General features: G+C 41.3%; 1 protein-coding gene across 4 annotated transcripts in view; it reads right to left on the reverse strand.

Annotated features, from left to right (window-relative positions):
* The window catches only part of LOC126184042 (uncharacterized), a 253,052-nt gene that overhangs the window by 23,562 nt on the left and 216,721 nt on the right, over positions 1–12,769 (reverse strand). For all 4 annotated transcript variants that reach the window (XM_049926402.1, XM_049926400.1, XM_049926401.1 and 1 more), the window contains exon 6: positions 5,145–5,393. In XM_049926402.1, the coding sequence (XP_049782359.1) occupies positions 5,145–5,393 (249 nt within the window). The remainder of the gene's footprint in view (positions 1–5,144; positions 5,394–12,769) is intronic.

The raw sequence follows: 12,769 nt of genomic DNA on the forward strand, positions 1-12,769 counted from the left end.
GCTATTTGGCAAACAATTTTGGGAATGATATTTGTGGTAACCCCATGTTATAACATTCTCCACACTGGTGGTATGACGGCCATGCAGATAACAAAACATGTGGCACTGGCTCATCTTGGTCCAAAATTGGACTAGCAACCTATCTATTACAGTCCCAGAGTGGAGGGCTCTCTTTCTCATCCGTTGTGGTTAATTTGTGTGATGATGTGACTCTACTCTTGGGATGCTTGCTATTCGTTTGGATTCAGTCAAGCTATGGAACACAGATTTTGTATGGAACTTATAAACTGGGAGCTGCTTCATAGGAGGACCACAATAGCCGGAATATGACCAATGGTCAGCTATATCCCATGTAGGGAAACGATGTGCCCTGATATAACTTACCAAAACAGCACTTGAGATCCACATCCCGCACTGTCTGAAACTGAAGGTTGCAGAGATGAGTTCTTCCTGGTAGGGGACAGGGTACATGTCACCCACAGACTGTGAATAGACTGTTACACTGAAATCATCACAAAGATACAGTTTGCCCACTGATTTCTTAATCATTAACAGTATAGAACATTGACTGGACAATATTGGTCCCATGACACCCGTCTAGTTCTTATTTTACTTCATCATTAAGTGCCAGGCCTGGCCTATGGGTTCGAGGGTGATTAGCACTGTGTAGTCTGTGGTCTTGTGTAGCCAAGGTGAAAAAAAAAAGACAAAATATTCCTTTCACAGGTCATCCAGTTCTTGATAGGACATGAGGTCAGACACGAACCCTATTGAATCAGTGACCATGAATCCTAACACCAAAAAAGCATCCAAGCAAAACAAATTTCCCATAAAGGCACTTCCCACCACAAGGGCTATCAATGAGCACACCACTGCCTTGTGTGTCATCTCGGCATAAACTGTCCAAGAATAGGAATTTGTTGGCAGTTACAACTGACAAGACAGTGTGAAGCAGCAGAGAGCAAAAGGGAACCAAAGTGCAGGTAAGTGTTAGACTTCAGAAGCGATGTTCTTACGCTCTTATCAACTTGAAATTGAAGGAGCATGCTGTTGGTAACACCCATTGATGAACAGTTTGTTACAAACATTTTCAGGATTGTCACATGCATTGCTAACAACATTAATGTTCATAGCTTGAGGGTTTGAAGCCACAGCTGGCATTGACCTAGAATCCTGCTGTGTGTCCTTTCCTGCAACAGTGATGGCAAGAAGCCTAGCAGGAAAGTCATTGTGGACAATAATGTTGAACAAAACAAGGGGGGCAGGGAGGCACAGGCTTGCAGAAATTTGTCTGCTATCCTCATGTTTTTGTGGAGCGCAGGAGACGGGCATGCTGTACCACCCTGACTTTCACCTTCAAAGGCATGCATGAACACTTGTGCCTACTGCACCACTCACATCACCCCAGGAATCTACTTGATGGCCTGAATCTCTGGAAACTTCAAATGCATGTGCTACCTTAAATCTTCAAACTGCAGTGCCCATTGGTGGATCTCCTTATTGGAGGGGCTGACGTAATGATAGTTTCTTGGACTACTGTGTCTGCTTACGATTCTTACTGACAGAACTCCACTCTCACAGAAATCATGTGGGTATGCTTGAAATAATAGGAAGTCAGCAACTGATACATTTCATAAAATGAAAGAGACACATGATCCTGAATGGGGGGAGGGGGGCGGGTAACACTAACTTCCATAACAAGTAATACATTTGGGGAGAGATCCAAAACAGAAAGAGAGCTTTAAGAGAGTCAGCATCTGTTACTCTGAAAGCTGTGAAGTGCTGCTGTAGGTGCTTCTCATATGATTCACAGTCTTTGACAGCTTTGTCATGGGCAGGGAAAGGCCAGCAAATTTTGAGGCCGTATTAACAGGCCTGTCAATGCTCTGTCTGACACGGCCATGTTTTTCTGCTGCTCCATTTCCAACCACCTCTGGCTCTCCAGCTACTACTGCAGTAAACTCTGAAGAACAACCTCCAAGGAAGTATGTGTTGTGGCTATTGAAGTACTCCTACTAATGTGGAAAAGCCCAGGAAATTGGAATATGGTTGGCATCCTGTCCCATGCCTGGCTACATAACAGCCGGGTCATCAGCTTGTTGTGGCTATGGATGCATGTCAGTATGACGTGGAGGCTGTTCTGCCTCAACGGAGGCCATGCTGTCTCCACATAATACAGATGGTACTGAGCAACACTGCTTTAGCCTCAAAGGCAATTAATGCAGCACAGAAGAATTACTCTCAAACAGAGGAGGAGATCCTCACAATTATTTATGCTGACAAGAAGGTTTCTGTGTTTCTATATGGTGACGAGTTTCACATAGCGACTGATCACAAACCATTAATTTTTGTCTTTAGTCTCAATCCACAGTTGCTGTATAAGAGGGCCCACTGATTTCAAGGTTGGGCCTCTTTCCTCAGTAGGTATCACTATAAGATTCACTACCACACCATGGTTTAGCACTTTAATGTTGATGCTCTCTTACGCCTACAGATGGGACCTCACACAGTCCACAGTTTTATCTCACAGACTTACCAAGATTTTTGTGCACAACATGGTATCCATCATGTCATTTGTAAGTACATGTTTTATTAATTGCACAAACACTGTTTGTGTGAATATGTGTGTGTTCCTCACTGTAATTTTCATGGCCGGGTGAATGGTGACATGAACATTGGGGAGTTACAGTGATGTAAACAATTTTTTCTCTTCAGCAATTAAAAATCCACTTTTTTAATTGAAATTACTGGATAATTGTTTCTTTGACAAACAATGGACACTTCTTGATATACACTGGGTGATTTCCTGAGCAGTTAACAGAATCCTGAGAGAATGAGCATAATGAATAACGTTCATATGTGGCCATACAACAGTTCCCACCAGTAGGCTGTCCCTTGTGGGCCAACTCTATATTCTCATACACTCGTACTTAAAGCACGTCATTGGGTTTAGCATGTGTCATCATACCATAAGTCAGATGTAACAGTGTTTTTCCTTGCAGGAAATAAATAAATAAATAAATAAAATAAATAAAAAACTGCCTGAGTTGAAGGTAAATGTAAAAGCACCTGTTTTATCTAATACACTAATGACTCATTTAATTATGTTTTCTATTTGAGAGACTCCCTAATGGTGTGGTTTCTTCTTTAGACCTACAGCAGTGAAGTCTATAAATTCTCTGCAAATCATGGAGCCTCTTCTTACATAGGAATTCTGTACAGCTGTAATTGAATATTCTTTCAGACTGTTTGTTATTAGACAGCTTAATTGATGATAATAGTTCCAATCAAAAAACCTCATATTTTAGAACACCTGTCATTCCTTTCAGTATGCAAAAATAGGACATCATCCAAAGTGTTTCCTATTCTCTATTACAATTCATTCCATCCGCATATGTCGCACAGGAAAACTGACTGCTTAAATGCCTTTGTGGGATAGTTGATGTATATTGTCAAGGGTTTGCCGTTCAGATTTTTCAGCATTTCTGGGATACTCTCCCATGAGTCAAACAAACACATGACCATTTCTTCTGCCCTTTTTGGTATGTGTTTCATATCTCCCATTAGACCAACTTGGTTGGTGTCCCACAAACACTTGCAATATTCTCTCCTTTATAGACAGCATAAACTACAATTCAGTTCACATGATCATCCCATTTTTTATCCTCACGAGTTGTTACAAACAGGTATTTGTGAGTTGACTAATTCTAGACATGACTCACTGATATTGTAATAACACAATAATAGGTTTTTGCATTTTGTGAAGTGCACAATAACAACTTCCTCGATATTTTAAAGAAGTTGCTTGTCTTTGCATCACTTTGAAACCTGACTAGATATTTATTCAGCTTTTTCAGAGTGTGCTTCATTACAGATAAGACTATCATCTTCAAAAATCTGAGATGATTATTTGTATTTTCTGCCATTTTCTGCAATAACAGACTGTGTAGTATGTTTGGTGAGCATAACATACTGAACATTGAGTGAAATGTAAACTCTTTATACACTGATCATTTTAGGATTTAGTAATGAAATGCCAAAAGTTCAATGTATCTACTAACTGTCAGTGAAAATTTTGCATGTGAAATTACAGCTGAACTTTAAATAGAAATTTCTGGACAGTGCATCAAAGACTCATAGTTGCCATTAGAGTAAGAGATGTAGAATCTGTTTTGTGATTTGACTATTTGAAGAATATACATAATTTAGTTCTTAAAGAAAAGTTTTAATAATTTGAAATATTTCAAAACCTAAGCCTGAAAAATATAATGAACTTTCAACTATTTAAAAATACACATGATGCAATCTAGGGACATATGCAATGCAGTCACAGGTATTCACAGTTTTTCCTGGTTGCAAAACTTTATGTTTAACCCTTGATCTGGCACTAGAATGTGTGGAGCATTTTGAGGAGAGTGAAAACATCCCTTGCAGCATTATGGCAACACAATTTCAGCAGACACATCACTGCAAGAATCTTTCCAGGGTTTAGTAGTCTCAATGGTGCAGCAATATCAGTGTAAAGATGCAAAGTTTATGGAACTCCTAATTGTGTTGCAGCTATTGTTACTGGTGCCATTCCTGAAACATTATTGTTGAATATTCAGGATGGTGAAATATGCAGAGATGCAAGCTCAGTACAAATTTTATAATTATGAGGCTTTACTATTTAAATAAGCCATTAAAATTCAGAAACATGCTAATAATTGAAACAAAAAGGAAAGTGGTCCACCAAAAGTTAATAATTCTTCTTCACATCAATAAACATCATCTTTTGCACCAAATGCATGAATGAAATCTGCAGCAACCAATCAGCATGCAAACAGACACCAATGGCTATGAAACCTCACCAGTTCAAGCTGCAGAGAAAGGAGTGACATGTTTAGGTACCTTGAGGACACTCATTAGCCAAAACTACAGGCACAGTCTACATCCATATGTAACACAAAGTTATTAATTTCGACAACATTTCATAAAAAAAATGTCGAAAGAATGATAAACTTTACACAAAACATCTGAGGATTGCCAAAATGTGAATATATTGTTATGTTACAGTCTACTGATAAATAACACTCAAAATGCATAGAAGCACCTTGGGTTGAATTAAATCATGGGTGCAATGCTGACACATGCACATGGCTTACCTGAGCTGCAAGTAGACTAGGCACCATATCCTCATTGCAGGAAAGATTCACTAGAAGTTTAAGAGCCTGCAGCTTCATCTGAGGGGGGGCTGAATCCACAAGATTGTAGAGAGTGTGTAACAAAGAATAATACTCATCATGCCAATCTGGAAGAGCTGCTATATTGGTCAGCGTCACTAGTGAACTCATAACAAGTTTTTCACTCTGCCTTTCTCTGAGTACATAACTCAGTAGAATAGGAATCACACCCTGAAAAATAAATAAATAAAAATAAAAAAAGATGATAAAACAAAAAAGTTTCACTACTAAGGATGAAACATTACAATCTGAACTTAAAGCATCTGTAATAAATAAAATAAAGTGTTAAACAATGGAAACTCCATAGCTTGGCAACTTGGACCAGAATGCATTCCAGTCCCAGCTGCTGGAGATGCCAGTCATGTGTGTGTGATGTGCACTTGTGTGTGTGTGTGTGTGTGTGTGTGTGTGTGTGTGTGTGTTACTGAAGAAGATTTCGGCCGAAAGCTATGAGTAAGTGTCTTGTTGTGCCTGTCTGCAACTCAACGTGTTATCTTTCCAGTGAGTAGCAATCAATGTTTTCCTTAAAACGAAGTGTTAGATATAAAAATATATTAAGGTAAGAAAGGTGGAAGGGGAAGGGAAGAGAAAAATTAAAGGAAAGGAAATGAAAGGCAGGACATATTGGTCATGGAGGAGAACAGCCGATACGAAGTTGACAAGATAATAGTGCATGAGAGGAGCCAAGAGTGGCTAGTAAGAGATATGGTAGGATCAATCAGCAGCAGGTTAAAAATAAAACTGTTAGTGTATTGTTCACAAAATTTGATCAGAGATTTAATAACAACAGCTTTTTCTTTTGTATCTAAAGAGTGAGTTGAACCTATTCACTTCTCATATTTATGAAAATTATATCTCCAAAAAGACGATGTTATGTGACAACTTAGAAAAACTGTAAGTAATACATGTAAAAGAGTATAATAAATACTTGACATCAGTATGCAATGCTAAACAGAAATATGTCAAAACTATTGTGCAATATGCTATATACCAATGTACCAGCTTGTGGTGCAAATATACTAATGAATATGTTTGTCATTTGACATTAGTAAAAGATGAATGTTAATAATATTTCAGCTGAAAAGGTGTGTGCATTTATAAGGAGTAACAGATCAGATTTAGGCACATCAATTACACACCAAAAGTTGCTCCTTTGTTAGGGGGAAAATCAGAGCAGGAAATAGGGGGAAAATTAAGAATACTGGTAGTGTAGCTTAGCAATATACAATTTCCACACATAATCAGACAGAAACTAGCTTCATACATGTGGTGAGTCACGACCTCACTGTGACAGATGTTTCTCACATGAGCCAACCAACAGCTTCAGCCAAGAGCTGCTTCTACCATCCAAGTGACAAAATATAGCATCCATTATTATAAATTAAATTCCACCTTTGGAATGCAACAAATGCGACAGAACTTGGTACACCATTTTTTTTCCTTCCTCTAGGGTGCAAAAGCAATTGAGGTCATAAGCACCCATGTCATAACATTAGAATGTTAATAAGAAAAAAAATTAAAGCAACTATATGCTAAGCCCAACTGACAGAATGAAAGAGTGCTAAAAATGAGGACTCCCCCTTGGAGAAAGGTCCACAAAATACACTGTAGAGACAGCAGAGGCCCCTAACCAAAGATTAAATGAAACGATAATGAAATCAAGACCCTAAGCTGTTGACAGATGTTGATATACATCAATGGGGACAGTTGAAAATGTGTGCCCTGACCAGGACTTGGACCTGGGATCTCCTGCTTACATGGCAGACACTCTATCTATCCATCTGAGTCATCGAGGGCACAGAGGACAGTGCGACTGCAGGGACTTATCCCTTGCATGCTCCCCGTGAGACCCACATTCCCATCTTAATGTTCACACACTACATTCGTAGTGCCCCTGCCCTGCCCAAGATTAAATGTCCTTCGACATATTGGTACAGTGGATAAAACGTAAAATATGATCGACAGCCTGTGCATTGTTCGCTAAAACAGCTGATAACTCAGATGGCAAACATACACTGAAATGTAAGCAGTTAAAAAAAGGGCATTGGGTCAGGAAATGGTGAACCGTCAAAGATTGATGACAATGAGTACAAAGTAGTGCGGGATCACCATTTAACAAATGGTGATGGCTAAGAAGGCAGTGCCCAATATGCAGCCTACCTAAAATAATGATTTCATGATGAAAGGGCCAAAAGGAGATTGGCCAAGCCATCAGGAGAGGTTTAGTTCCCCAGGGCTTGTTCCTGCGAAGAGAAGACCAGTGGTGATGCCAAACTGACACCATCCGTCAACATACAGTAACATGGAGATAGCCCGAAGGAATGGAAGAGCTAGCAGGCTGATGTGGTAGGACAGTGGCTTTGGCAGCTGTGTAAGCAGCCATATTTCCCTTCAGTCCGATGCGACCAGGAGCTCACATAAACATCATGGTGTCCCTCTCAAAAGTGAACAAGTGGCAACTTTCTTGGCATCACTGCTCTATGGGATGATTCTGAAGGCCACTGAGAGAATCGGAGCATATGACAGATTAAAAAGCCTGTGTCACCGGATGTACTGTGTGGCCTGATAGATGGCAAAGCGCTCTACTGTAAAAATCGGGCAGTGTTCTAGAAGCTGATACCAAAAATAGTCACTGCCAATGATGAAGACACAACCAACACAATGGTCAGTTTTGAAGCCATCAGCATACACTAAGTTGCTATCGCTAAGCTGCATGTGAAACTTACGGTGACAGATCAAATACAGAGTAGTGTCCCTGGGAAGCAAATGAAGTCCAAGATACATACCAATGAACAAACAAAACATCCATTGTCTAGTTTTGAACAGACTAGGGATTGGTATAAATGAAGGAAGGTGGTTCAATCCGCTCCCTTGGAAGTACTGCTTAGACACTGAGGGACCGGGTACAGTGTGCAGTCAGTTAAGACATGGGAGGACCAAGAAAGTTTCAAGGACCAAGAAAGTTTAAGCATGAGCCCCAGGAATCTCGTAATTTCAGCAAATGGAAGAGTAATGGGCTCGACATGTATAGACACTGGAAAAAACCCATTGCACCACCAGAAATTCATACAAATGGTTTTGTCATTGGAAAAGCAAAAGCCATTGTCAATGCTCAGGTAAAGACAATTGAGATATTGCTTAAGACACCACTCAAGGAGACAAGTCTGTGGAGATGCCTGGTACAGGCCACAATGCGGTTAATGGCTATATTAAAGAAGATAAGCAGGAGTCCTAGGCTTTCTCCAAATAAAAAAACACGACCGCAGTCTGGTATTTCTGCAGAAAACCATCAACATGGGTTGACAAAGCGATGAGATTGTCAACTGCAGAATGGTGTGCACAAAATCCACATTGTGCAGTGGTTAGTAGATTGTGAGACTCGAGCCACCATACCAGTCTGCGATGAATCATATGTTCCATCGCCTTGTAAACAGAGCTGGTGAGGGAAATGGGGTAGTAGCTAGAAGGAGGGTGTTTGTCCTTACCAGGCTTGAGTATGTGTATGACAGTGGCTTCATGCTGGCATCTGGGAAATGCACCATCTGCCCAAATGCAACTGTATGTATGAAGGAGAAAGTGTTTACCCACAAGAGAGAGGTGCTGCAACATCTGAATGCGAACATCGTCTGGGCCTGGGGTGGAAGATTGGGATGAGGTGAGAGCATAGCCAAGCTCCCTCACAGTATTACAGTAAAAGCACCATCGTAGCATTCATGATTCTGAAAGGGGAAGGATATCACCTCAACCTCCTCCATTCGTTTTGCAGGGAGGAAGGTGGGGTGATAATGGGTAGAGCTCAAAAACTCCACAAAACAGCAGCCCACGGGTCCACAATGACATTATCTGGTACAGTCCGGCCAGAAATCAGAGAATAAACCTTGGTCCCAGAGAGCTGATGGAGGTTGATCCCCATGTCGGAAGAGGGAGTGGAACTGTTAACAGAACAAGTAAAGGAAATTCAGCTAGCTTTTTTGCTATCTTGAAGAATGTGACGATACTGTGGATGCAACTGTTTACAGCAAATACAGTTTGCCATCATGAGGTGATGGTTAGAAGTGGGAGAGCAAGTCTCTACTGTGAATCATATCACCGCATGCCTCAGTCCACCAGAAGGCCAGAAAACAGTGCAGTAAAGAAGGATTGCGAGGTATGGAACATTCTGCAGTTGTATGGAAACGTTCATAACATACTCTACCTGGTTGTCACAACTGGGGATTTGTTGTTTGCTGAAGGTCAACACGGAGGAGTAAAGCCTCCAGTTGGCCTTGACCTGGCAATTGGGTTTACATGTAGATGGGGTAGGAGTCAGTAAACAGATAGTGCACAGGAAATGGTCACTCGAGTATGTGTCAGAGATAACGGGCAGAGCAGAATGAGAGGTCCAAATAGAAATAAGTGTGCATGGAGTCTGAAAGGAATGTAGGTGCTTCAGTGTTGAGACAGATGAGGTGGAGTTGTTCGAGAAGAGGGAGCCTCTCTGACATATTCTCGAAGAGCTCCAGACGTAGTGGTGGGCATTTAAGTCACCAATCAGCAAAAACGGGTGAGGGAGTTGACCAATAGGCTCGAGTAAATCTGTTCCGTTGACAGTAAATGATGAAGGGTTACAAATAGAAAAGGTGAAATGAGGAAGGGAAATGCGAACTTACAGTTTGCAGCTGGGTGTTCAACGAGACTATTTGGTTATGGTTGTCAACCAGAATGAGCAGCATGCCTTCCCCAAGACATGGAATGCTTTCCTCAGGGGGAAGGCCAAACTGTACCAGAAGGAAATATGAGAGGTCAAAGTGGTTGTGAGGATGCAATTACATTTCTTGGAGGCCGAAAACAACCAGATGCTGCGATTCCAAGAGCAGCTGTAATTCCTCCTTGTTGGATCTAATGCCATGAACATTCCATTGGAAAAGGGTCACTATGGGGAATGAGTAGGATGGAACAAACTAAGGGCAGTCACCTCGGCAGCTGCTGGGTGCCAGCCTTCGACGACTCACTACTACAGGTTGCTGGGGCTAGAGAATCCTGAACCATGAAATCTACATAGGTGTCAGCATTCTCCCTTGGTCAGTATGTGAACTCTAGGGCAGAAAAACCATAGGCAGTGCACACCAGCTAAATGGAGGCCAGCTGGGTGAGGATATAACATGGTGATACTGTTTAAGAGGACCTCCGAGATGGAGAAGGAGAAGACTATTTGCCTTTATTCGATTATTAGAGCCTTTACGATTGGCAGATGAAGACCCAAATGTTTGTTGGCTGGAGAGACGTAAAACATCTTTGTGGGAGTGTTCCTTTTGTTCTTTCTAGCCTGCTGGTTGTGTAGTAGGTGATTTCGCAGCAGGGGGAGGAGAAGGAGACTGGTATGCTACCGTGATAATGGGCGATTTCAAACCTGCAATTCTGAAATGGAGGTCACAAGTCTGCACAGCCATGTCGTTCGTGAAGCGAGGAATAGCAAAAATGGCACTATAATAGCCAGATGGTAAAATGCAAGGCTTGCAAGCAACAGGGTAAGGTATTTTTTCCCTCATCCAGATTTCCTGAACAGCTTACTCATCAAGACACAGGACACTCATGGGATGAAGTGGCATGGTCATCATTATAATTGATACAGTGGGGAGGAGGAGGAGGCCGGCAATAGCCCTCATGAGCATCTCTACCACAAATAACATATTTGGCTGTGTTCTGACAGGACATGCAAGTGTGGTTATGAAGTTGACACTCGGATTTGGAATGTATGGTCAGACTGTGATGACTTTACGTCCTGCCTTAATCTTTGATAGAAGTACTACTCAATCAAATGTGAGAAAAAGAGAGCATGCAGGCACTAAGTTTGCATCAATCTTTTTCACTACCCAATGTACTGCACTGATGTCATTATCAGAGAGGTAATGCGGGATTTCTCCCTCCATCACACCACCATGCAACACATAGAATTTGGCATATGGATATTTGTGCAGGGGTGAAATTGTAAACAGTAGGTGGGCTTGAAAATTACAGTCGGTCTCCAGAAGCAAAGTCACATTATGTAAGCGAGAGCAGGATATTACAAGGCCTGCAATTTCATCACCACTTTTCTGAATAACAGACAGATTCACTGTAGCAAAAGACTCACCTCCTTTGGTATGTGACACCAGGAGGAACTGAGGTGCAGCTGGGGGAGTCACTGAATCTTTAGCCTTATTCCATTTACGTCTATTGGACATGAACTGAGATGAAGATGATTGGATCATTGCGATAAAATGTCTTATGATTGCCAGTGTCTCCGATTGCACACTCTTTTCAACTGGGGGCCCCTCAGAGGGGAGCTCACATGCCTTAAGCGATGGTTCACACCTCATGTCACACCTCCAGAACTCCACACGGTGGGACCAACTGACAATTGGGAGGTAACAGCTCATGAAATCACCCCTCCCTGGGCCTGGCCTTTATCAGGAGGTATGTGTGAACCCTACTTGTCGACCTGGGGCTGGGAATTACATGTTACCCAGTCACCTATTATGCATAAAACATGTGGGTTGGCCTTCAGGACTGCACAGGGAGAAAGAAGAAACAAAGAGACACCTCAAATGCCAAAGCAGAGGAAGGGGAAGAGATGGAGAACAAAGGAAGAAGGAAAAAACAGTAGACAAAGGACTGTTCCGAAACTGGGCTACCGAAATTTCAGAACACATTCCTGAATGTACCAAAGACATGTTCCCTAAGGGAGGGGAAAAAGAATAGCATGAGGATAGACATGCAGCATGGAAAGGGAAGAGGTGCTGCAGCGGCTGGGGCCCCATGGTAGCCAAGCACAAACACACCAATGAGTGGCGAGCGAGCCCCCTGGGGGGAGGGGGGGGGGACATTTTGTACTGTCAATGGCTAACAATTGTGGTAATTTTGGCCTCATATCTACAGTAATCTTGACGATATGCAAAATCGCACAAACACAGAATTTGGAACTTCCCTGACTAAGTAATTTGCTGACAAGTTTGTAAGTATTAGCTAAAAGTCAATGAAGATGTTTGATTACATATCTAGCTTTTCAGCATCAGAACAAAATTATTTTCTGTAAAGCACTTATTTTTACATAATAATTTTTTTTTTATTTGCACTATGATTTATGCTAAATAATGCCAATGTCATTCGTTTTATTGCTAAAGTGAATGAGGGAATAAATGTGGTATATGTGATGTATGAATCTTTGCAATTATAAGTAATAAAGAATATACAAGCATAGGAACCTGAATGCTAGTTGCTTTTGTGAGTGTGAAACAGCCAGTTTATGATATGCTGGCATCATAATACCTATGCAGCCTTTCAGATAAGTGATGAAAAGTTTAATTTAGTTTTATTTGTTTTTCTGGAACTTATCAGATAATTTTGTTAAAGTTACTTCAGAATGGAAGTGTTTTGGCTGAAAACATGGGATTGTACAGATGTAAATTGAATTCTGATTGGCTACGTTGGGACTCAGCCAATCAGAAGCATGATTTTTTCACACATTAGGTCTGTGAGTGGGATTGGGATCTGGGTCTTCAGAATTTAGGGAGCTTATTTATTGTGAC

The sequence above is a fragment of the Schistocerca cancellata genome, chromosome 4 (assembly GCF_023864275.1).
Source record: "Schistocerca cancellata isolate TAMUIC-IGC-003103 chromosome 4, iqSchCanc2.1, whole genome shotgun sequence".
NCBI lineage: Eukaryota > Metazoa > Arthropoda > Insecta > Orthoptera > Acrididae > Schistocerca > Schistocerca cancellata.